At 40.6% G+C, this 27,268-nt stretch overlaps 1 protein-coding gene across 5 annotated transcripts in view; it reads left to right on the forward strand.

Annotated features, from left to right (window-relative positions):
- sh2b3 (SH2B adaptor protein 3) overlaps positions 1 to 27,268 on the forward strand; it is a 63,881-nt gene that overhangs the window by 18,047 nt on the left and 18,566 nt on the right. For all 5 annotated transcript variants that reach the window (XM_085181145.1, XM_085181144.1, XM_085181148.1 and 2 more), the window contains exon 2: positions 1,676 to 2,809. In XM_085181145.1, the coding sequence (XP_085037271.1) occupies positions 1,703 to 2,809 (1,107 nt within the window). In that variant the 5' untranslated portion in view covers positions 1,676 to 1,702. The remainder of the gene's footprint in view (positions 1 to 1,675; positions 2,810 to 27,268) is intronic.

Consider the following 27,268-nt stretch of genomic DNA (forward strand, 5'->3'; position numbering starts at 1 on the left):
TATTCGGTGCACGAATGATGCAGTACCTACAGTTGATAATGTATTTGTGGGCCCTGATGAGTAAAATGGTAGACGGCTTTTGATAGTTTCAATTTACTGATTATTATAAGAAAAGCCACAAGTTTAAACAGAGAAAGCCTTGTGGGATTAGACTAATCAGCAAACACTGAAGCACTGTGCATTAACAGAAGCAAGGAAGTGAAACAGTGCACGCAAAAAAAGTAGCAGAGCCCTACTGTAGGAGGCCAAGCCTTCCAAGGCAACCCGAACACATCAAGTTCAGTGCAGTATATTACCACATGTCACATCTTTACCGTCTCACTCATAAAATGAGGTTGCGTGTGTGAATGTTTAAGGCTGGATGATTAATCAGTTTAAAATTTTAAGATTTTGCCACATTCATTAAGTCCAAACGCAGTCGGTGTTTACTTCAGTTTGAGCAAAGATTATGAAGCGCGGCTTTGGTCAACAAGAGCTGTCCAACAGAAGCTAAAAACTCTTAAAATCTTTCAGGAAGTTTATTAGATGTTGTCTGCAGCTGTTTTTCTCTCCATATCTTTGAGAGTCTCTCACCAAACCTGGTTTCGGTAGCATATGACTGAAATGCCCTTTGGTTGACTGCTACGACTTTCTGTCTATTAAGTCAGCTTCTGCCTGGGCCCCTTGTTGCCCCCCCCACCCACACCTGCAGATGTTGTGGTGGAGGCTAGCCGGCAGAAGTGGTTACCCTTGCGAGACAGGTTATAGGGTCAAAAACGCTTATTAATATGGGCCTCGCTCTCTACCGGATGAGCCTGTCCCCCTCCACCAACGCCACTGATTTATTTATTTTTCGTGTTAATTGTACTTAAAGAAATCCCCTTTAAGTATAATAAATAAATAAATAAACACTTTTGTTTTTACTACACTTATGATGTTTGTTAAGTTAATGAATAATCATGTTGTTTGTGTATCGTGTTTTAAAACATGAGTGATACACTGGGGGGAAAAAACAGAAGGACCATTAAAATAGGTCACGTGTAAGTACACAAACACACGGATGAAAATACAGGCAGCGTGGCTGATTGAGAGATTTTCTAACTGTACTTCCTCAGTCAGGGCCTCATTCACCTTCTGTCTGACTGACTAATTACTGTTTCCATTCATAAAATACTTGAGTTGCCATCATCCATATCAGTAGAGGTTAGAACGCTGTTTCTCCTTTCTCTCTGCTCGCCTCTGCTGTAGGAAACAATTTCCTGAAATTTACTTAAAATGTGTACACTCGCTGCATTTTCTCCCATTAACTGAATGGTAACCGATTGTCCTTTGAGTGAACCGTGGCCCTGTGTTGAGATACTCTAGGATACTCTGGTTGATTGCCAGAGATTTTTTGCAGGCCCATGTAATCCAATTTGTGCGGTTACAGATCAAGCGCAGATGAAATCAGAGTTTTGAAGGTCCTTTTTAGTGTTTGAACTGTTTTTAAACTTTGAAGCAATTCAAAATGTGCTGTAACTGTTGTGCCATTTCCCATGTTTAGTGCTGCATGTCTTGCACAACCCTCCACATTATCCTGATCTAATTGCATTCCTATATATTGCTCTCGTTATTTGCTCCTCTGGCTTTTTTCGTTCTTTTCTTCCATGCTTCATCCATTCATTTCTCTTACCCTACTTCTTTTTCTGTTCTGCAGTGATTCTCATCCACTCTGGTTACTGCAATGAATGGTAACACTATCCATCCAGCCAACACCACAACAGCAGCAGGCCAAGGTGTGGCAGTTGCCCAAAAAGGCTGGACGGAATTCTGCGAGCTGCATGCCATCGCTGCAGCCCAGGAGCTGGCCCGGCACTACCGGAGTTTTGCAAGAGAGCGACCACACCATGACGTGCTTCCACCAGAGACCTTTTCAAAGCAATTTACTGACCTCTTCCAGCAACACTTCTGCTGCGAGGTCGACAAAGACGGCACGCCACTGGGTCAGAACACAAGCTCTGCTGCCTCCGGTAGCGCTCCCTCATCGTCTCCAGTGGTCCTTCGTCCTCAGCCTGTAATCACTCGAGTGCGGGCTTTGCCTCGGGTGCAGGACTATCGGGAGACTGGCAGACCAAATGGAGGAGCTGCTCCACTGACTGCATCACCGAAAGTGGAGCCGGTGGTGTTGAGCCGGGAGCAGGAGCTGCCACTGAGATGCGCTGCGGGAAACTCCCTTTCAGGATCTCGCACAATTGGCAGCGGGACACTGGTGATTCATAGCCATAGCAACGAGGAGATCTCTGGCACAGATCATCGCCAGGTATCTGAACGGTACTCTTCTGACTCTTTAACCTCGAACCCTGAAAACTCAGAAGTCACACATTTCTCTTTCAGCCAAATCCGGAAGTCTGTAAATAAGCTTTTAAAGAAATCACCCCAAGCCAGTCCGCGCTCATCCCGGGACCTTACTCCTAGGAACCCCACCACCACCAACAGTAATCTTCCAAATAATGGTGACAGAGTGGGTGCAATTTCCTCCATCAGCGAAGAGGTGTCATCCTCTTCTTCCCACTCCTCCGAAGCCACACCCACAGCTGCTTCACACCGTCCTGGAATGAAGGAGCTGATCATGGCTCCTTTCAATAGGTTTCGTAGTAAAAGGCAGAGGCGATCCGAGGCGAGCGGCTGCTGTAAAGAGGGCCAGTTGAGGTACTTTCTGGTGGACGAAACTGTTTCAGACTCACAGCCCCGCTGGCAGCGTTGCCACCTGCTGGTCAGGAGGATCAGAGACATTCAAGGAGGAAGAGGAGCAGGGGAAAGTTACCAGTTGGAGCTCTATGATCCTCCAAAGGTAAAAACACAAGCTTTTGCACACTTTATATTCATCGTACACGCGATTTACTAAACTCTAACAGCTCAGCTGTGGTTTCACATGATAATATGTGGGCATTTCTTTGAAAACAGTTCACAGCAGGTGAAAAGTATTCATTTTTATTTTTAAATAGCTTTCTGTGCAAAATTTGACTCCTGGGGTTTCTATCTGAAACAGCTTCATGACTTTTGCTTACAAAGAAAGATAGAGAAAGATTTGTCTTGACATCCTTATCAGTGGACTGGTGTTTCATGTAGGTTTAGGTGATCTCACAATCGTTTACCGTGGTCTTTCTTTATCTGCCACATTATCTGCAGAGAAATCATACAGATTAAATCATTAATGCTGCTATGTGTAAGTATTTTATTTTGAAAGCTCCACTGCTGCTAACCAGCTAGCGCCGACCTAGCCCATCTCATGCGTACACAACTACTCATGTGATCACGAGTTAAACTAAATATGTAAAAGAAGTATCATTTATATCATGAATTGTAAAACCCTTGTATGATCTTCTGGCCTGATTGCTCGCCTCTATTTGCATGCATGAAGTGTAAGAATGGTACCGATGGCACTATTCTCAATTTTTTTAAGTTTATTTAGTCAGGCTAGTATGAATATCTTTATCTGCCTTTATTATAATTTGGAAAAGACAAAAGAGTATGAGTTGTTAGTAAAATAATTATTTAGTTGCGCACTATTTATAGTTTTCTTTTGGTCTCTATTGGACATAAAAGTTATCAAAGTGTGTGAGGAGTGTTTAAGTCAAGAGGTTACAGAAATACTGTTTAGCTTGTCAGGCAACTAAATATATAAAATTATGCCATGATGTTGCAAATTAAAGGAGATTGCAAATCATTTACTTTATTTCTCGGCACACCAGACTAGAGTTTTTTTTGTCTGAAAAGTCACGGTGTAACCTCTCCTGTCACCTCATATCCTCCTATATTCAAACAAATAGAATTTAGCTATGCTAGTCTGCAGTTTTTGTTAACTGTGTATGAAAAGAGACTAGTCATGCACTACAAGTGCATCCTCAGTACTTTATAGATTTGAGCGAGAAAGAAAGTAAACAAAATATTGTATTTTCAGAAATGTTGAAGAAGTCAATTCAAAATATTGTCTACTGATCTACACACATCACGATTTATCTTCTTGATGCTTAGTTTGATTGCAACAAGCAGATGTTCATGAAAACCACTGATCGTTTTCTGTTGCTGCTGTTCTCAGTACAGGAGAGCTTTGCCGAGTTTCACTGGATTGTGTCTGCCGCTTTTGCAGATGTGCATGTGTTGTTTTTTTGTTTTTTTTTAAATAACCTCTTCTCAGAACTGCTCACACTGAGACATGTTACAACTGACAGGTTCGTCATCTTGTGTTTCATATCTATGCATGGTAGGTCACTAGATCTGTTTGTGTCAATAGGATGGAAACCCACATTTGCCTTTAAAGGGCTGGGTAAAGTTTGCCAAGCAGTGTCACATACTCTTAAGTTAACGCACACACAAAAACAAGCGCACACACATTAAGGCACAAAGTCATTTCCTGTTTCCAGCTGTTTAGTTGCAGGGGTTTCCCCCCCTCCTTCAAATCATCTCTTTTCTCTGCCTGTGTTTGTTTTTGTTTGCATAAATGGTATTTTTACTGCCTCTAAGAAGCTCCTTTTAGTGAATAGTTTGCCACATGACAAAACAAGACGAAAACTGTGATGACATTTAGCTTTGCCTCAAAAAAAACCGTCTTGTCTTACTGGCGGTTTGCATTTCACCTTTGCTTCTGGTGATTCGGTGGCATCTAGAGGGAGTGTTTTGATGATAAACGCAAAGCTTTTTTGTTAACCAAACTGAAAACACAAACTGAAAAGATATTAGTCATATACTCACAGCTTAGTTTAAAGGAGAGCATGAGCTTCAGGTTCACTCATGCTTTCCATGCACAATAGGGTCATCACAGTTCATAGATGATTTGTTTCACACTGGTACCCTTTAAAGATTAGCCTAACTGGTTTACCCTTTAACCTAGTTAAAGAAATGGAAATTAAGTTGCTAGTCATATGAGATAGATTTAATCAGTCCGTACTTCATTGACTATTGTTACTCATCCCTTTATTAATATACAAACATATGCAGGGCATTTCTATAGCTCAGAAATATAGCTCAGTATTTTCTCGCTGTGACATTTTCACTCGATTACATCAACGAATCTGCAACATTCATGTCTTCTTTTAATCCTTGGTGAGTAGATACACCTCCCACACTGTTTCCTGTTTGCTTGGGGTTTTCTGCAGCCAGTCACAACTTTTCTCCTTACACGAAGCAACCACGACATTAAAACTGACGATCTAACATTAGTTAACTTACCCAAATGCCAGTAAAACAGCTCTGACCCTGTCAGGGTTGTGAAATGACCTGATACCTGCAGGGTTGGGTCTCAGTGGATCGAGCTTGTTCACAATAATCCCACAGATGGTTGGTCAGATTGGAGTCTGGGGTCTGAACAGTTTTGGTTTGAATATAGTAGAGATTTTTAGTAAATAATTAAAAATAATGCTTATATAGCTTCAAAAATTATTTACGTTTTATCAAAGTACAGTTCAGATTAACTGTCTATGACATCACTAACCAAACTGTAGCTGCAGCAAGTGGCAGGTAGATGTAAACAAGCAAGGTGGAAACTTAGATGGATAACAACCCTCAAACCAGCAGTACTTTGAACTGTATGCAATCCATATGTTGGCTGTAACAGAGTAAACTGGCATATAACCACTGAAGAGGAGTAGTAGGCAGCCATGTTCAGCACATGCATGTTCATGTTAACCTGCAAGTAAAGAAAGAAGAAGGTTGCTGCTGCTAGCACTGCAAACATTAGTGCCTCACATAGCAAACTAATCTGATAATGTACGTGAAAGTGACACATGTCAACAAGCTTTCTGACTTTTGGATTAGTCAACTATTATTATTTATTATTAGTAGTATTTCTTCCCATTTAATCAACCAGTAAATAAGTTGCCAGGATTATCCCTTCTGTATTGTATAGTGTATTTCCAGGGGGGTTGGTCTACCGCGATGTGTAGGTGGGTGGTGATGGATGATAGGACTCAATGTAAGATGATTAGTTTTATTCACTAAAGTTGTCAGTGGTTTAAATGCAGTGCCTGACTGGTGTATTACTTCTTAATTAGCACTTGTTAATGCCAAGTGGCACTTGTAACTTGGAAACATGACATCAGTTGTTGCTGTAAGCTCTTCGCAGCACAGCAGGATGTATTTCTTTCTTTCTTTTTCTCTTTCTCTTTTTCTCTCTCTCTCTCCCCACATGCTTAGCTCCCCCCACAAGGCCTCATGGCATTAAACCCTGCAATATTTCCAGATGGGGCCAGCTGTGAGGCTGCATGTAGTTGCACACTTAGCCCCTAAACCAGTGATCAGAGCAGGTCGAATGCTGTCCTGGGCCCTGCCATCTATAAGGTCACTGTAAGCAGAGTTTAGTCTCTTTAGGGTGTGTGCAAGTGTGCATTCAGACACAAATAAAGGTCCATGAGAGAGACATTGCATGCATGTGCATGTGTCTGAGGGCGTATGTGTGTCTGTGGAGTTTTATATTTAGCAGCCCTCGAGTCCTCAGCCGCTTACAGCCCTAACCATGTGTGTGAGGTAATTCAGTTGATTTCAGAGCCAAAGTTGTGCATGTGTGCACGTGTTTGCGTGTTTATTTAGAATGGGAAGACATTGGCAGGATTTGCCTGGCTGTTTGCAATTTTGCTTTAATGCACTGGTGCTCCGAATACGCGCTCTCTTAATGTGTGTGCGTGCGTGCGTACGTGAGTGTGTGTGTGTGTGTGTGATCTTGGAAGGCAGATAGATAAGGGCCTGAGAATGACCTTAAAAGGAAGGAGAGCTGTGGACTAGCATTCTCACATTTAATGTACACATGAAAAACTTGTGCATTAATGCCCTTAACAGTTATTTAAACACACCAAGCTGGAATGCATTGAGGTTGCTATTAGTACAGTTTCCCTATACTGAATGAAAATTGGGGTTTTTCACATCTGTAGGCAATGTGTCAGTGTGTGAGCATGCACGCCTGCACACATCACACATATCTTGGCTGCACAGAACATAATAATCCATGAGCAAAGTACGCATGCATTTTTATTTATATCTTTATGTGTGAGAAACAGAAGTAATATCAGTGAGCTCATTTAGCACAAAGGCGCAAGCTGCATGGAAACTGATAATGAATTTGCGTGAGAAAGCAGCAGGCAACAGCACAGTTGTCGGTTGCTTAGTATTAGCCTGAAAAGGCAATAAACCAGTAAGATGATACCCCGTAAGATTTTATGCAACACATTAGGTTGTCTTTGAGTATTGCTGTTTTAGTAGGTTGACTTTAAAAGCAAAAACATGCTAAAGACAACAGTCAGCTAGGTTACTTCTGGAAAAGATGCAGTCGCTTTTCAGCCAAGTCCTAACAAATGTCTGTTTTGTCCTATAATTATAGTTAAAACTGAGGGCAGTTTCACTTCTGCATAATCTGAAGTGTTAGCCCATATTTAGGCCTGAAATAGATTTGAAGCATGCAGCTGCTATAGGTACTGTGTGGAAGATTAAAGCCTCGATTACACCGTGAGTACACTTGGGTCTGTACGGGCCTGAGTGACATCAATTCTGTGATCAGACGATGAAGGTGAAGGGTACACGCGGATGTCTGCCTATCAGCCTGTTTACATTACAGTGCATGTGCACCCCAGTAGTCGACTTGAGAGAATGACTTCTCAGCTCTTGGGACTCCATCCGTGTCCGTGTCTGCAGCATGGAGTATAATCAAGGAAAAGTGAGATCCCAGAAGTGCAGTTTTAAGGAATTGATCTGTGAATGCAGTTTATCTGATGGCAACACAATAAAGAACATTTTGTATCACACCATTTTATATCTCTGTACAGCTGTGGGAGTTTCCTCGGTGATTGCAAAGTTAATATATTATACTTTTTTAATATTCTACAGAAAAATAATGTCAAATATTGGTCATAAATTGCACACATTTATAGTAGAGTTGAAACATTTTACTGGGTTTCATATTAAAATTGATGAGTAACATAGAATGTGCATTTTTAGTGTTTAAAAAAAGGGCAACAAGAGAGATAATATATCTCTATATCTTTATCCTTCCATCATCAGCAGCTTGTCAAAATTAATAACTTGGTTTCATGTTTAAAGTATATCACAGCATCTGATCTCCTTCTTCAGATGGTTATCATACTGTGAAAATGTTATAACCTATCATCCTCTAACCTAACAGTGCACTAAAATTACGATAGCGTTCTAGTTAAGGAACTTAACGCAACTTTCTGTTGCTGGTTTCTCCTGCTTAGTTTGCTTGCTTTGGTCAAATTAGTAGCAATAGCATAATTGCTTTCATTTTTTAGGCTTGCAGGCTGCTGCTTGCTGAACCACCACTGTCTGTGTGAACTATGTGAGTCACTGATGTCTCATCTAATGTGCACTCAAGTCCTGCCCAGTGTGTACTGGGATAGACTCCAGCACCCCCGCAATGTTAGTTGGATGAACTGCAGTTCTTCAAATGGCCACTTGAGGCATGCTCCAAAAAGCAAAATGTCCAACCATGGATTATTAACTGCCTTGAACAAATAACAATTCTGGTTTCTGTGGATGGCTTCCCCCTTTCTAAAGACCTCTATAGGGGTGAATTTTTATGTGTGACTTGTCCAACATGAGACCGGAATAGGGGGCGTGGCTACTTGGAATCCTAGGTGTGCAAACAAATTACTAACAGAGTGGCTTGAAAAGGCAGAGTTAAAATGACACCATAGTGGCTACATCCAATTTTTACACTGCTGCCAATTTAGAGTCAGTTAGCCTATTAGCCTTGTCTTAGGTCCATAGGAATAAGTCAAGTCTTTTATTTGTGAGGGTACACATAGCTGTGAAATTTTCTATAGTGTAAAAAAACAAAGTTAAGACAATGTAACTCTTGATATATTGCAGAAGTGAAAATTGTTATGTCAGCTGAAAAGAGAAGCAGTCTCCAAATTCTCATTTCGCCTCGGTATTCAACGCTGGAACTTCATGTTACAAGTGAATTTAAATTATTTATTGTGATGAAGTGTTTTATTGTGAGGTTTTGTGTGTATGTTTGACATAATTAGTTTAGATTTTCTTTGCTGTTTCTGTACCGCTAAGGCTGTTTATTCAATAGCGATTCCTACTTTTCCTTTTATCTGATGTTCAGTAGTCAAGGTTACAGACAAGGTTTGTGTCTTGCCAGGAAAATCGTGGTTCTGTCTTCCAGAGAGAGTTCCCACAGACTGCTACAGTCTGATATGTTTCCTCAGACCTCCTGTAGACTTCATCTTAATCATACGCCTCTCATCTCATCCCATCTCATCTCAGCTGCGCATATGTGCGTGCTTGTCCATTCGCATGTGTTTGTTCCAGCTCTTCTAATCTTTCCCACATGCTCTTGTTTCATGCTTGTGTGTACATGTGCATGCATGATGTATATTGTTGATTTTCGAGCAGGTCCTTCGCTGTCTTAGTGTGTTTGTATTTTCGCACACATACTTTTATGTATGTGAGCATGTATCGTACAAGCTTCTTTTTTGCCTCCCATTTAATATGTCATGCTTTATCATGAAGCTGCAGCAAAAAGTCTGAAATAGAACTTTCAAAAATGGATCTTCTGAGTCAAACATGGATTTTTACCACAACGATAAACAGAATCAAATGCTTTCTTATATGCATTAGATGCTGTTTTCTTTGAGTGAACATTCACTGCTTTTTTCCCCTCTGCACTTTCTTACTGACAGTAAGAGAGGAGTTTGCAGCATCAGTGGAAAATAGTTTTCAAAGAGACTCTGGTGTCCATCTGTTCTGTGTTACTTGTTGTAATTCAGTCTCTCATATGGCAACATGCAGCGTTAATTTGGCTTGGCTCGTTGCATACCACAACTAAAGCCCTAAACACATGGGCCCCAGTCAGCTGTCCGAGAAACAGAATGAAACCAGGCGAGAGAGATGCAGGAAACACAACAGGAGGAGACATGAGAAAGACAGACTGACGGTTAGGCTGAAATCAAAAAAATATCAGAATTTATCAAAGTTAATTTTCCCTCGTGAAAAGTCTTCTCTAGTTTTGCCCATTTTATCCATATCGAATCATTTAAAAATGCATGTTTTCTTGCATAATTTTAAAAGTTTGCCTCTGTGGTTTCTGCTGCTAAGCCGGCACAATCAAAGTGAATCAAATTTTATTTGTGCTGTTCCAAGCTTTTGCAAATGGCATTTCAAAGGCTCAACATCAGTGTGTTTTACCATAAATAATGTCCTACTTCGTGAGGATCACATGCACAGTGCTGAGGCTTTACTGGAACTACAATATTTCTCTGCTACAAACCCTTTTTTTATGTTTCCAGTATGCGGATGACATCGGATGACTACTTGTTTACACTAATTTAGAAACAAAGTTGATTTCAGCTTTCTCAGAAAATGCAAACCAGACTTAAGCACATCATTAAAGAAATAGATTGATTACATGATCTAGAAAAATCTTTAGGTTTTATGTATTCTAGTAAACTGAATAAGTTTGGGTTTGGGAGTGGTGGTTGGGCAAAAAAAGACTGCCTGTAAGACATTACCCAGCTGTGATTGTATAACAATAATGTTTTTCCATTGTCTGGCCAAACATTTAGTCAGTCGATTCTCAAATCAAATAGCAGATTAATCCATAATGAAATATTACCCTAACAAAGTGAAATGCAATATGTCTTTTCTTCCAAGAGAAGCACAATGATCAGTCTGTCACCGTTCACAACAGTATTTAGAACAGCAGAGATTGTCTCTCTTCAGAAATAGTTTCCTTCTTACTCAGAACTGTCTTCATATCTCACCCACAAAGTTGTATCTTTTCTGCTTTCCAGGGATCGAGTTTCATGAAATCTTCAAATGATGCCTTCAAGTAACTGAGTCATGTAATATGTGTGGGTGCGCTTGCATTTTTGACTATTCACCAAAGGTGTGCTTACCGCATGTATTTAGGTGCAAACTTTCAGGTAACGAACCGTTTTGGTGGATTGAGACAGATGAAACAGACTTGAGACTAAACGTTCATGTTCGTGTTTGTGACGTTAAAGGCAACAAGGTTGGAAGAGGACAAAGGTTCTTCTCACATGCCTCAACTCGTCCTCGCTTCCTCTAATTTTACATCATCTGATCTCATCCAGTCCACAGGGATCTGAGGGATGTTTTGAAAGAAAGAAATTAGGATAGTTAGCGCTCTGCAAAGACCTTAAACATCTAGCCAGTTGGCTTTGAGCATGTGTGGTTGGTTGGAATAATAAATGTTTTGAAATGTAATGGCCGCCCATAGTGACTCTGAAGTGAAGGAAAAACAGGTCTGTTTTGCTGGATGAGTTTATTGATGTCTTTCTTTTCTTTAATAAGAGTTGTATGCGGCGCTACTGTGGATTTGATTGGAGGGTTATATAGAGATTAGAGCAGGATTTTTAAAATGGCTTCAAGTCAAAGTGGGGGGAAAAAAGATAGTCATAAGTTTTCAGCTTACATTACGTTCTGTCTGTGACCATCCGGGTAGATGATTGATGGCTGGCCTTTGTGCGGGTGAGAGTGTGAAAGACGGCAAACCCACACATTCTCAGGTTACTAAGTGAATAATGCCATGAAGTTGTGGTCAAAGGTTTATATACCCACATCATGGGCATGAATGTCGTGGTAATTTTTGGGCTCTTAATGATTTATGCGATCTATTCTTTTTTGCTTGTACAGCATCAATAACAGCTCTAAAAAACAAACATTGGGTGCACAAGTTTGAAATTGTTTTACTAAAAGGAGGATGCCACTATAGCTCAATTGAGTGCACTGGAGACTTCTAAACCAAAGGCTAGAATCTGTATTGCTGGCTAAACGATTGGTGCCATTCCCCACATTGTCTCCCTACTTATCTGTGCACTGTCATGTCAAACAAAGGCTTAAATGTCCAACTGTTAATATTTAAAAAAAAATGTATAAAATAAAGTAAGTTGAAAAAAAATACCCAGGTAGCCTGCCGAAAAGTTATTTGTGATGGAAAACTGGATTTCTATTGCTTTTTTCCCTCTGGCAATATTCAAAGATTCTTTATTTTAAAGGCACAGATTGATTTGCTGAAGTTGTATTTACTTTCGATGTCCCATTTTTTTTGCTGGCTTTCTTGTTTGATTTTTGCCAGTCTCTAACACTACATTTTGTGTTTTGTGTAACTGTTTTCCATTGTTCATGTACCAAGCCAGCAGCCAACACTCCAACAAAATCCAACTTCATGAAGTTTTCAACTTTCATTAATTACTGAAACTGCTTCAGAGGCGAGTCAGTTGATTTTCGTGTTGAATTTGAGTCATATGTTTATTTTTTTAATCATTTATATTCAAACGGGAAGAAAGTAAATGTTAAAATAACCACCCAAAGCACAACTCAACATAATTCAACAGGCTAAAGCCTGCACAAGGGCTGAATATTTTTACTTCAGCTCTTGCTGACCAAATGAAGTCTTGCTGGTTATCGCTACCTAAAAACAAACATTTCACAAAGCACCTGGACTTAACATCAGATGCATTAAAAACAGCTGACAGAGGCTGGAAGCTTCAGCAAGTTATGTGGATCGGTTATTATATGACATCACCTGGAAGTCCTGTGTGGAGCTTATTGAAATCAGTTTCTTGTGGAGTTTCAAAGAGTTGGATTTAAAGGTTTGCTGGCAAGGTGAGGTGCTGAATTATGGCTGAGTTCACTAGTGTTGAAAGTAAAGTCATGGGAAAGTGCAGTGAAGTGCTTGGACAAAACTAGTCACAAAATTGCCTCTGTATGTTGTCACAGTGGGAGCCGAAGTGGCAGTGCTATGAAGTGATACAGCAGGAGCATGAATTAGTGAGCATAATAAGCACGGAAGATTTCAAGTACAAACGTGAGCACGGGTAGCTTGCTAGCGTCAGTGTTAGTCATTCTTTACCAGAATGTCTCATTAGGCCATTTTCTCTGTGTGGTTAAACATAAGAGCTCCATTTGCCAGTGCTGGATTTCAGACAATTCTTTTTTTATATATATAATTTTAGATTTTGCATCTTAATTAAAAAGTCTTCACAGACCAGTCTTGCATGAAAGTAGGCTTGAGGGATTAAGACTGAGTAGAAAACCAGTGTTCAGTAAGAACTGGCAGTAATGACTCCTGTCAGGAGCACATGAGGACTCATAGAAATCTTGCCAAGTACAAGCCCACAAATTTCCAAGAAAAGCACTTGGTGTTGATATATCTCAAGGCTTCAAAGGAGTAAAACCTCTCATAGGTTCTAGACTACAGACAATAGATCACTGGCAAACGTTCCTCTTCTTCAACTTGCCCCGATCTAGATATGGGCAGAAAAAACAAAGGCACTTTTTAACCTTTAATTCTTTTCGTCTGCATTGATGTCCTGTGATATGAATTATGTACAGATTTGTGATGGAAACACTCTTTAAGTTTATGTACCGGATCCATCTCAGTTGACGTGTTTATATGAACCTGTCTACCCACGCACTTCACAGCAGGAAGGAACAGCTGATCCTGTTTCCAGGGATGGCCATGACTTTCAAATATATTAGTCATTAAATTATGAAAACAAAAATGAGATCACTTATGCAAGTATTTTTCATTTTAAATTAGCAACTTTTCATCTTCTGCCAATGCTTTGGATGATGTAAGGCGTTTCTTCTGCCAGAAAGTGGCAGTAATGCACTTACACGCTGTTTGAAAACCAATATTAAACAACCAAAATAGAGGATGGATGTGTTACTACCTACCAGGCGGCAGGTAAAGCAAGTGTGCTGCAGTGAGATTAGTACAAACAGAAGAAAGAAAAGCTCAAAAAACCCTTAAGGGAAAAAAAAATAACGAAATCGAGGTGCAGTGTACACAGCTGCAAGCAAAATTAGCACGTTTCACATCATTTTACTGCTATTTGTGGAAGAATAGTCAAATAGTTCCTGGCTACTAACAATCAAATAGCATCTTTGCTTTAATTTCATATTTCTAGTACAGATGAATTACTTATTAATGGGAATCCTGAACCCTTGGGAGGAGATGCTGGCTTAGTTTAAGGAAGGCTAAATCAATACAGAGTTGTTCTGAAATATTTCTAGAAAGCCCTCGTTCACAGGGCCAAAGAGTCACCGAATGGTTTGAGTACTGTGTGCATGACAATTGTGCTATGACCTTTGTAGTCCGCTTTGAGAGATTAGGCCTGTATTCTGACACTGCCTTCCACCTTCATCACCAAACCACCAAATGAGGGAATAGCTTACAAACATCGCTCCATCAGACTTTAGACTAGAAGAATCACCGGCCCATAACTTTATTATGGTCATTTCTCCTTTAATTTGTCATTCAGCTTTAGTTATATGGAACGAGCACCGGCTATGTTTTCATTCGAGCGTTGCACTTTCAATAACATTTTAAGAAAATCTCCTGAAAACAATGCAGATTAATGTTTCCATCCACTGTTATGAGGAGTTGGTTTGTTAAACAGCTGGCTGCACTAATTCTCCAGCTGCCTGCCATTAAATTACAACAAGATGATATAATTAACAGGGAAATAGTTTAAGCCCACAAGCCATGGCAAACAATATGAACTCCTTCACCAAACTTTTGCATTAGTGTTTGTTTCGCATATTGATTTGAGGAGCATTGTGATGGCCTCATCTGTCCACACAGATCTGATGTTTCCATCTGCAGCTCGTTTTCATTTATTCAGTGCAGAACAGCCTTCAGTGAACATCTGAGTTATGTTTCAGTGTTTCCATAACTTTGTCATTAACAGTATCCGTAAGAAAGGATGAATGGAAACCCAGAAAAATAACTTTGTAAGACCTGCGCAGAAAAATAGCCAGGAACTATTAGGAAATTTGCCTAATTTTTCAGACAGGTTTCAAAGAAAAAAGTCAAAAATATGCCTCCTAAAACCACAAAACCAAACACATTTGTGCCTTTGGATGCTTGTCAAATAATAACCACATAATTTTCTGTAATTTTTTCCCACTATTCCTTGGTCTTTGGTAGAGGTCACCCATTACCATGAAGCCATTAAGCTGCAATCTATAAAGTCCAGCTTGAGTCTAACAGACTTGTGTACCATCTGACTTGTGCAATGCATTTTACTAATGCATAGCAGTTATTCCTCCACATAGTTTTGCAGCATTTTTAAAAAGCCCAGGGTGAATATCTGCAATTAGAAAAGAAGCCAGCTAAGCAGCACCGACACTGGACTGACTCCTTTGAGGAGGATGTAGGCAAGTAGAAGTTGTAAAAGATCTCATGGCAGGTCAAGATTTTACTTCCAATAGGTTTTCCAGCAAAACGGGATTCGCTTTCACCGGGAACTCTGGTTTCTCCTGTCATCGTAAAATATGCAGCCTGTCAGGGGGATTCTTAATCTCACGAGTTATATTTCCTGGTTGAATAAAAGTTAACCTCACAAGCAGCTTGTAGGTTGTACCTGCAAAGAAAACAATCAGGGCTACCTTTCATAGCCTGCTCACTCTGTGACTGGAAAGGTTTAATAGTAAAGAAATTGATGCCATTTTAAATACTTGAATTACTTACTTCTTCTTTTTTTAAATTGAGGCTCAAAAGGTTGCTTTTTAATACCTAAAAGAACACTGTAAAGCAGAAGCAGCTGAGCTGAGATATGGTGAAAACAAGAAAAAGTTCATGGCAGCGGGCAGCTTGTCACATAATTTTTCTTTCTTTTTTCTTTTTTTTTGTTTGCATTAAGTCTAAAGGAGCCCAACATATTTCTCATGCAGAGTGGAAAAGTTCTCTCTCTCCTCTCTCACAGTGCTGAAAATGCACGTGTTTGCCTGTGTGTATTTCAGTGTGACAAAAATGTAGAGAAACATCTAAAGGAAGTAGAGTGGTTAGAGTCATGTGGTCAAGATGTTTGTCAGATCTCTTGCTGTGTCTTTCTAGTTCTCTCTTCTTCTGCACAAGGTCCTCTCATGCTGCGTTTATATGTCTTTGCTTGTGTCAAAGAAAACTGCATATGTGTGACTCATGAAATGGCTACTATTTATTTGCTCATGCATTTTAAATGTGTTTTTCCCCCCCCTCGTGTTGTAAGCTCTTTGTTGGCCTCTGTTTTGTGTGTGTGTGTGCAACCTACAACCACAGTGCCAGCGCACATGACCTTGCTGAGTGGCGTGTGGAAAGCCCCCAAGCTGTGCAGCACCCTCACCCATCAGTTTTTTTTGGCCTTTATTCATCTTCTTCATCAGATCCATGCAGACATGAACACACTTTCACACCTGCACACTTTCACACTCACCTGCAAAGGCTATTGTATTACCAAGAACAATTATGTCACGGTTTGAGTAAGCAAAATCGCAGCGATATTAGGCATGTGCATTTATCGAAGGTGGTTTGTTGTCACGGAAATGAACTGCATAGCAGTCGGCAGAGGATGAAGTTCGTGTATAGTTGTTTTGCAAAATCAACTGGAAATGTTTAATGCAGCATGAGCATGAGCTGCAGACTAAGCACAGGCAGAAAGGGTTGCACAAATACAAGGCTGACCCCTTTTGTTTGGCCTTCCTCCACCCAGAATCAAAATGCTGAACTCCTCAGACAGGAATTCAAAGGTCACATATTGCATGCTCTGTGATTTCCTTTAATTTTCTTTAGTGCAGTGCACTCAGCAGAGCACATCCCTCAACCGACACCATATTTGTGTACTGCTTTAGCCGTGGCAATGCTATGCTCTAACCTGTACCCCCTACTTTTATAGTGCTGGGATTTTTCTACATCTTTACATAAAGGCACAGTTAGAGCAGGTTTTTCCATGGTTGCCCTTTTCTTTTCTTTTTTAAGATCCACACAGTTGAAATGATTATGCAAAACTTTATTAAAATTTAGTCCAGAAAATATTAGAAACCATTATGTGTGAAAAATAAATATTATGACCTTAAAGAAGGACTTTCTTAGTCACGGGACTTTTTTGCATTATTTTTAGCTCAATGTATGCAATGATTTGGAGAATTAATCTGTTTTTGCCTGCTATATTTATTTTGCACTTTTCTAATAATACCAGTTTTTGATCATTCACATATCTGATTCCCACAAGGTCATTGTGAGAATCTGACATTTGCTAATTCTTCAGGTTGGCTGTGCTCTAAAATTGTTTCTCATTTACAAATTTTCTCAAGGCTGCAGACAAACTTCCTGTTCTTTAAATGTGGCTATTGAGGGCTTTTTGTTAGTTTTTCTCTTTTAGTGTGAAAATCTTATCATTTTCCATATTTGGTTTTACTGTAGAAACGAACACTTTTGTGCAAACTCTGCAAAAAAAAAAAATTGCACACATATTTTTTTTCTTCCAGCACCTTCAGACATGTAAAGCAGTGGTTCACAGATGGACCAGATGTGCCTTGGTGGTATTATGGCAATAATAGATTATTACTGCATTATATTAGATTACTGAATCAGTATATTGCATGCACCCATTTGCCTTTTAGGAATTATGAGATGCATCACGGGCTTCTGATTGGTAAATAAGGGAGATCATGAATCACTTTATTTTGTGTAGCCAAACACCAATGCAGACACTCACCACTAGGGCTGTGCGATATGACAAAATATACCGGATGACAAAATTAAAACGTCTATCGTTTCATATTATACAGCATCTTTTATTTCGTGGTGTCGCAAAATACACTGTTTACGGCAATATTTTTTCATCTTTTGGATGGTCACCACGTGGATGCAGACACAGAGAATACCAGTGAGGATGAGGCAGAACAAGGTAGCTCCAAACAGGAGGACCAGTCAAAACAAATCAAGGACCTTGTTCCTAAACGAGGGTCTGCCTCTGTAGCATGGACATGGTTTGGCTATGAAAAGTCTGACATGGACCAGGAACCTTTTTTTTTTTTTTAAACGGACCAGGAAACTGCACTATGCAAATTATGCCGCAAACCTCTATCACCTACGCAAGAATCACGTGAAAGAGTATGGAGAGAGTTTACGGATGAGAAGCAAAAAAGAACTGTCAGGTGTTCAAAATAATCCTTAGACTCAAATGGCAGCATGCCATTTTATAAATACTCAAAAAAATAAAATAAAAATTGCGGCCGTTACAACTTATATCTAAAAATATATAGTTTCCTGCATCGGTCAAAACACTCGACCCCAGTGCATAACACCCAGCTGAATACGCTTCACACACATCGTGTTGCCCGAGATTCACAGAATTTACAGAAAATGCACTATTTTGTAATATATGTGTTAGACATGAGATTTTGTGTGTATATATGTATATATATATATATATATATTGACCAGGAATGTGAACGAGAGTCATACTAACTTAAACATGGTGCGATTCTCGTTAAAGAGGCTCTGTGAAACTAATAATTATTCTGAGAAAAACTTGGCCTGTTTCAAAAGACGAACTGAATCTGAATGATAAGCAACAAGTTTTTTGGATTGTGTAATATAGCAAAGAGGTGAGGTATATGTCAGATATACAAAGTTGCAACAGTACTGGGAAAAAAAGGGCTGCAAATTAGCTGCTACTGCTACTGACATGTATTAATGGTACTTTAGAAATTGTTGCAAACCACTGCGCTAAACAACATCTTTGTTACTTCTACCTAAAGGAGCTTGAAGGCATGCGGGACTTTAATATAACTCAAATGTATTTTTCTCAGTTTTCCGAGGCTTGTGCAATTCGCTGATTAAACTATTTCATTAATAAGATTTATTTCCAAGTGTTATTTACTAACAAATTGTGGTATGTTTTCTAAGTATTCACACACTAGAAAAAAAAGTCCGTAAAAAGCACTAAAGCACTAAAATTGTTCAAACAGTACTAAAAATGTTTCTATATCTGCTTCTTTTCTGTGCAGTCTACAAACACATTTAGGGCACGTGTATTGGCACTAAGTTGTTAAATATTAATTGAGAAACTAATCTGCAGACTAATGACTTTTTTTGTCTCCTTCTCATTACAGTTTTTCCGTGAAGCATTAAATAGGCTGTAACAAGTCCATGCGTACTTTACCCTCTCCTCATCACACTTTTGTCTCTCCACTCGGCTTATCCTGAGGCACATCTCCAACCCTGCAGATCTCCCTCCTCCCGATTCTTTCTGGACTACACTTCCCACTAGAGAGCCAAACACAACTAACAATTATTCATTATCTACCCCTCTGAATTTCACCTCAGAAAGTCTGGGACTCATTCTTTTTTTTTTCTTTTTTAAATCTTGTTGCAAACTGATATGATTTGTTAAATGAGCTGTAGCTTATAAACATTTAGAGCTTTCTCTGGTCCCAGCAAGACAGGAGTGATTAGTGCGGCTTGTGTCTGGGTCAAAGTTAAAGTTGAGTTTAATTTGTTATTTTAGGATTTGCACACAGTTTTAAAACAGAAAACAAAAATGCACAGCAGAAAGGGAGTGAAGAAAAATGTGCTTCATGCTGGAGAGGATTACACTTTTCCTCCACACATATGAACAGTTACTGGACCCAACACACCCATAACTGACCATCACAAGTACACACACACACACCCATAACTGACACAAGTACACATGTGGGTTACTAGATCCTACACAAACAAGCAATTTTCAATTCAGTGCTGCATGAATTTGGTGCCTTTTTGTTGTTGTTTTTCTTGTTTTTTTTTTTTACAAATTTGTGCTCAGCCAGTAAAAAGCATAAACAGCATCGCGCTGCAAATAACGACACAACTACATGCATAGTTTATGGAAGACTAAGAGCTGTGGGCCAGCTTTTCATTGTTATTTCATAGTCTGTTAGATTTCCAAAATGATACATCTCTTAACTTCTTTACTGAGAAAAGCGTGTCATGCAGGTGTGAAAATATTTTTGCAAGATTTTGCTCATTGATGCAAAACTGAATCAGTTAAAGTACTTGGAAACTCAGCTGCAGCAAAGCCCATGTAAGCGTGCACAGTTTCACGTTCAGCTCACCACTACACTCAATCGCATAATCTATTTTCTGCTTCTCAGTAAGCACATTTCACCATCGGAGCAAAGTCTCCAAAAATTCATCTTGAATGGATTATTTTGTATTTACGCGATAAAGAGATTTAAGTTTTACGCGATAAAGAGATTTAAGTTGGTCCCACTGGAACAGCGGTTAGGGCAATGACCTGGTAACAACTATTCACAGACATTGGTCTTTCCATAGAGAGTCTGGAAAAATATATTTCTATAGTTTATAGTTATTTTAAATACAATTTTTGGGGGGCAAAAGGAAGATTCGTGGTTCGGTTTCCAGATCTTCCACTCTTTGTGTCTAAGCGAACCCCAAACTACCCTTGAGTGAGTCTGAGTGATGGATAAAAGCTCTTATCGCCTGTAGAATAAAGTGCTGTGTAAATCTGTGTGTATGTGTGTTTGGGTGAGTGTGGCTTTTAGTGTGAAAGCACTTGAAGTGGTTAAAAAAAGAAACAAAACAAAAGCGGTATATAAATATTGATCAATTTGCCATTTACCATAGTGACAGTAAAGAAATGGCTTTAAATAAGAAAAGGGACTCAGATTGGGATTTCTGTGACCCTGCTATATATCCCAGATTATAAGCAAGCCGTTCACACAAGTTTACACTGTAGGTTTTAGTGGAAAACCTGCAGAGATGATATTTATTCAGCTTAGTTTCACTTCATATTTTTTTCCATGACTATCCGTCAGTGGCTGCCCTGTGTTTAAGAACCACTCGTCGGCCCACTGAGACACCCCGAAAGTGGTGTCGCTGCCATGCATTTCTATTTAGGGTCATGAAGCCACTTTTGCCCTTTGGTTATCAATGCTGTGCAGGTCAGTTCGTGGTGCTTCAAGCTTAAAAAAGGATGATTAATTTCCAAAGAAAGATGTATTTCCAAAAACCTCTGTGCCGCAAAGTATTTCACAGACCTCTCTGTCAGATGTTATTATTGGGAGTTTGTCTTTGGTCGAAAGCAGCCCCAATACAAACCGTGCACGTTTTCGGTAGAAGAAAGATCCAATGAAAACTCTCAGTGGGTCTGAGGATTATCTTGAGTAACTGATATGTGATTTCTGTTTCAGTTGAGGTTTTAAAAAGTTGGCTTTTTTGTCAGACGCACAAGAAAATGAAATGCCATATCCCTCTGCTGTGTTTCAGCGATGACAGAAGTCTCACTGGTGAATATCTCACATTTAAAGTGCTGCTGAGGGGTTTAAAAAATGGAGAAATGGGGAAAATGCTTCTCTGTGATTTGCATAAACACTGGCAGAATAAAGGCACATTATACAGCTATGCATGACCTATAACTGACAAACAGTTACTCAGAAGTGTTGACTTGTTTATATCATGTTATAGTATATTCTCATGGCTCAAAGGCTTTAGGTTTTTTAAGCCTGTGTGTAAAAATGCATGTTGATAAGTTATGTTGTAACTCTCTGACTTTTCAAGCTCGCTGTCACAGGAGTCGTGTTTTCACAAACTCAGAAAGATGTTGCTCCTTTCTTCTTTTTTTCTGCTCTGTCAGACTTACTAATTGGTCTTTACTCGTGTGCAAAACCGCAGCTAATTCATTTACGAGGAACTGCCCTAGGTTCTGTGAATCTTTAGTGCGCTGTCTTAACGTCTTCATATTTGCTTATATATCAGTATTTCTGAGAACTAAGCAAGGAGGGCAGCGCACAGTGAAGTGACACATTTATTCATTACAGAAGGCTACGTCTCTGACAGCTTCTGACAGGTTTCCAAGAACACAGTCATCACATCAGTGTTGGTAACCCCACAAGTAGTGCTAAGTGTGTGTGCGTTTCCCACATCCTCCATGATGCCACAGATAGAGCTGATAGTGAATGTGATCAGCACTAGTGATCTCCTGCTGCATGAACTCCACCTATATGCACAGCTAGTCTGCGCAGAGGTGACTGGACCGAGTTATTCTCAGTGACGTGAATGTTTTTAAAGCTAAACTAAAGTAAACTAAACTTCAATGCCTGTAGTGATGATTAATTTTAAAGTTGCATTTTTAGCACAGCTGCTTTAAAAAATGTTGCACAAATCTCAAAATGCTACTGCTGCCAGAGTTAAATTCAAACATGATTCAGTTTGCATGAATGTTTTATTTTGTGATTACAGCTGCTCTCTGTCTATGTAATCCTCAGCAGGGACCTAAAGTTCTTATCGTGTTTTGGATCTGTTTTCTTTGCAAGCTAAAAGAGACCTCGTCAAAGAAAAAAGCTGGAGTTAGCTGGGGTTTAGAAAGTCTATTTCTGTCCCACCAGCTATGGAGGGCAAACTCAGGAGTGTTTATCTGCATGACACACGCAACAGGTGCTAGAATCAAGCAGCAGAGTGGAAAAACAATGCCAGCTGCAGCTGTATGTGTTCATAAAGTCGTTAAAAAGGGAACAATTTTTTCTGTACAAACATACCAGGAATTTGTGTACGGTAGCCAAGATTCAGGCGGCGCAGTAAGCTATTCATCTTAGATTATAAACACAATCCTGTAACATAAAATGTCCACTAAAAAACATGCAGACAGGCACAAAGAGGAAGATTAAAGCTGGCCATTTTCTGTAGCTAATATCAACAGACCAAAGCCAGAATTAGTCTGTCTGCGCCAGTCTGCACAAAAGCATTTCTCATATGAAGTATTTGCGTTGTCATTAAATGTCAACCATGCAAATGAACACAAGACATCTGTGTAGCTTCCTGAAATTACTAAAATAAACACTGCTTGCATGTAGTTGACATTTCTAGTTATATCACAGATGCGCACATCTTTTCTCTTGTAGTTTAAAGCTAAGATAGTAGTTTTGTACTGTTTTCTTAAAGAAGGCCTGGGTGCAGACGCTCAGTAGGTAGTGCAGGTAGTCTCTCTTTAAGCCAGCTTTCTGCTGATTGGCTGACCCTCGCAAACAGAAGATTGAGTAGTAGCTGGGCGGGGCTTCTATGCCCACGGAGATAACTGTATCAGGGATAGTCCCTGTCCCATCTGGCTCACAGGGGTTACTTTTATATAGGTTGACCTCATTCTCTGAAACGTGGGTCATTATAAACATTAGCTTTAATATGTCAGAACATTAGGAACAGCAAAATCATTTCTTTTTAATGTAAAAAAAAATCACAACCAATTAAGTTTGGAAAGTTAGTTTGGATTTGTTTTGAATGCTTTTTATGGAAAAATATAATATCATTAGAAGGAAACTTGGCTGGTGTAGTTTCTTGATATATTTTGGAACAATAACACTCTGTTGCACAGAAGAATGGATCAGGTTTTGGATATAGGTCTCTGCTTGTTTAGTAAGATTATTTTACTGCGCTGTGTGAGTCCTTTTAAATGGAATATCAAAGACTAGAAAAGCACAAAACAAATCGTCAGTGATCCCGACGTCAAACCGGGGGAAGTACAGGCCGATGTGTTGGTTACTGTGATTGAGGTCATGACCTCCCATGCTTGAAGAGGGTCTGATGGGTGGTGCTCTAACCATTTAAGCTGTGTGTGTGTGTGTGTGTGTGTGTGTGTGTGTGTGTGTGTGTGTGTGTGTGTAGGATAACTGTGCACATACAGTTTGCAGAATCTCTCCAGAGACCAGTTTGGTAACCCTGCAGAGTCTAAAGTCAGTGCAGCACACACACACACACACAATGCATGCACCCCAGACAGCGTTGGCTACGGTGACCCTCGGAGGGATAGAGGAATGTTGAGTGTCAGTCAGTTGCTGTGCCGACGGCCTTGAGAAAGGGACCCTGGGAAGATTGTTTTGGACTCCAAACATCCTGTGTGTCACCCGTGTGTGTGGGTGTGTGCGTACAGACTGTAGATCTGTTTGTGTGGGTGAGAGGTTGCATGGTTGCATCTGTTGTCGTGTCTCTGTTTGTTTGTGCGCTACTTTCACCAACTGTTTACACCTGCTGCCATGTGTGTAAACCAAGGTGAAAGAAGAGTCATTACAATGTCTGAAAATTACTTTGTCTTTGATTTTTTTTAAAATTTTTTAAAGAAAAGTTATTTTAATAGTAATTTATGATTGTATGGTGAAAATAATTCTTTTGGTACTTTAATGATGATATAAAAGTTAAAAAAGCAGCTCACACGTTATTAAAGCATCTGTGTTTGTACGAATATGACCTGTAGGATTTGGATTAAATACATAAAATAACCTATTTTAAAAAGTAATGCAAAAAGTACAAATATAATAAAAATATAATAAAGGAGAGATTTTAAACTGTGGGGTTGCTGTAGCTCAGGGTAGAGCAGCTTATCTACTGATTGGAAGGTAGGCTCCCCCTAGTCTGCATCCCAAATATCCTTGGGCCAGATATTAACCCCAAGTTGTTCTCTGATGCATCCATCGGTATGAATGTGTGTGAATGGTAGTTAGTAAGCACTTAAAAGCATAGAAGACAGTGCTTGTGTGATTGGGTGAATGTGGCATGTTGTATACGGTGCTTTGAGTACTCCGGGAGAGTAGAAAAGTACTATATAAGAATCAGTCCATTTACCATTTAACTGCTAAAGATGCTGAGTAAGAACTGAAAAAATACTTATCTTCAATCAAAAATCGTTCCAAAAGACTTTCATTACAGTCCATTGATATTTGGGTTTTATGGGGGGGGGGGGCTGATGTAACCTATACAAGGCAGTTATTACAACCTCAAGTTCATTTTTAGGAATTTGCAGCCCAGGATGTAGGCTGTATTGTCACTGCTGCATATCAGTGTTTCATATTTGTCATATCTGTGTGACTGTGCGTATGTTTGAAACATAGTAGTGAAAGTTGACTCAAAGTGAAAATTTGTGGTGTTGTATTATTACTGGCATTGATCACCATCAGCTTAATATTTCATAGTTGACATTCTCGTCCTAGAAAAACTGTATTATGAAAGGATTTACTTTAAATTGTCCTGCCATAATTACTTTGATTATCAGATAAACTGTAATTTATTTAGTTAAAAAATCAAAATGATGGATAAAACATGACTCAGAGAATGTCTTTAAACAGTCATATTCAATTTACGGTAATAAAAAGTGCCCCACAAAAAACAATCCTGCTGCTGGACTTGATTAAATTTGACATTTTGGTTCAATAAAAGTCATAATCTCGTATGTTCTTTCATCACCATCTGGATTTTATTTTATTTTATTTTATTTTATTTTATTTTTTTTTTTTTTTTTTTTTTTTTTTTTTTCTTTTCCGCCTGTCCCATTTGGTTCTTTAGCCGTCAGAATTGTTGTCTGAAGACCAACAAGGATACCCAATGGATTTATTTTGCCAAATGGATCATCATGGCATTGCCGTATTGGTCCATTTGATCGACCTTTGTTTTTATTATTTATTTTATTTTCAGTTGTTACAGACGGGACAGACATGAGTGAGGGATAGGAAAGGGAGAAAGAAAGAGGAAGGAAAAGAAAAACAGAAGGGGAGAGGGACAGTGAGAAAGGGGGGAAGAAAAAATATCTCCGGGATCACCTGTTGAGAGAAAAAGAATAGAAAACAAGCAAAAAAAAAAACAAAACAATGCAACATACTATACACAACACCATCGCATTAATCTAGCTAAGTGAAAACAGCAGTAAATACTAAATATTGAATGTTGTTGTGCAGCACGCAGGACAGACAGCGCACAATGTGCTTTGAAGTAGCAGCCAAGAAAGGTGTGATTTAAGTCTACGAATAGTGAACACCCATGTGCACACCTGTGTGGATCGGCGCGCTTGTATTCAAATGGTTTCCCCATGTAATGGTCTGCTAGAGGATGTAGAGAGCCATAGCCCCGTCCCCCAGGGCATGAAGCAGGCATGGAGGAGATCCAGGCCCCAGACATCCAGAGGCCCCAGAGTGCAAGAGCCCAAGGAGGACCACCGGAGGGGCATCCGTGCCACCTTCATGGGAAGGGCTGAGGATCCCCAGATGAGGGGTCACCCAGTAGCCACCGGGCAGAAGCTAGAGGGGGCTGCACCGGCGTGCCCGCCGGCTCTGCCGGCAGCCAGCTGTGCCAGAGTGAACCGAGCCACAGGCACAGAGGCCGGAGGCCCGAGGGCCCCCCGCGCCCCGGAAGAGGCCTGACCGAGCAGCAGGCGCCAGGCCCCGCCAAGTAGTCACCGGGAGTGAGCTGGTACATACCTGAGCGCCCAGCCCCGGACACCAAGAACCACCAACGCACCGACCCCTGAGGGCATCAGTCACCGGCAGGGAGTGTGGTGAGGGGAGATAGGCCTCCACACTTTGGAGGGCCTTGGAGTTCCCAGAGAGGTGAAGTCTAAGACCCGACCTGACATATAGACACAGACAAACAGGCACACACAGACACAGACATGCATTCCCACCCTCATGCACACATATACAAACACTCAGCACTCACCCAACGCAGGAATAAACGTAAATGGACATGTACACACAATCACACTCCCCAAACATACTCTATATCCCGGGTCCAGGTATCCTCACCCCCAGAGATGGAAACGGCACCCAGACCCAAGAGATGTTACCCTTCCCTCCGGGGTGGAGGCAAGCAGACCGCCCCAGGCTCCGCAGCAGCAGGGAGGCCAATCGGACAGCCAGCATCTCTTCCCAGCCCCCCCGCCCCGATGGCTAGCAGAGAACAGGGGTGTGTTAAGACCCCATACCTCCCTCCTCCCGCTCAAGTGTAGTGTTGCTGCGTGTTGCTCTAAAGTGTATTTAAAACAAGGGAGAGCATGGTGCTGCTGCCAGAGAGCAGCAGGTGTTAGCACGGCCCCTCCCGAGAACCCTCAATGTCTACATGGATTTAAAATTGAGAGGTGGGCACCGGCGCCAGAGGCAGGTTTGAATACACAGACCGTCTACTGGACGCCGTTAACGTGCCCACCCTCAAGGCCCTATATATATATATATGTGTGTGTTATGAGAGTGTAAGTAATGTGGATGTCTAAGTTGTGAGATAAAATTGAGGCACAGGTGGCCAGAAGAGGACAGAGGGGGGGGGAATGTCTCCCCTGCACCCTGGTGACACACCCGCACCCCAAAGCCCTACCTGTGTGGGTGGGTGTGGTGGAGCGTGAAGAGGGAGGCAGACGGGGATGGGGAGGAAAAGAAGGGAGGGGAGGGTGTCCCTCCCTAGGGCCAGCTCCCCCGCTGACCCCAATATGCACCCCCGTCCTCTGGTATCCACCAAGGCAAGGGAGCCCAGGCCCATCCAGACCGGGGCCTACGGCAGCAACACCGCCAAGCCCCACAGGACCCGGGGCAGCCCACTCTACCCCACCGCAGAGGAAACTGTACCCACCCCAACATTCAATCATCTCCCAGACTACACAAGACACAGACACCCAGGTTAAGTTTATTCTCCACCTCTCCTATGTCTCTCCCCCACCTGCAGAGTGGACTCCTGCAAAGATGGAACAACCTCCTG

The sequence above is a fragment of the Neolamprologus multifasciatus genome, chromosome 12, assembly GCF_963576455.1.
Source record: "Neolamprologus multifasciatus chromosome 12, fNeoMul1.2, whole genome shotgun sequence".
NCBI lineage: Eukaryota > Metazoa > Chordata > Actinopteri > Cichliformes > Cichlidae > Neolamprologus > Neolamprologus multifasciatus.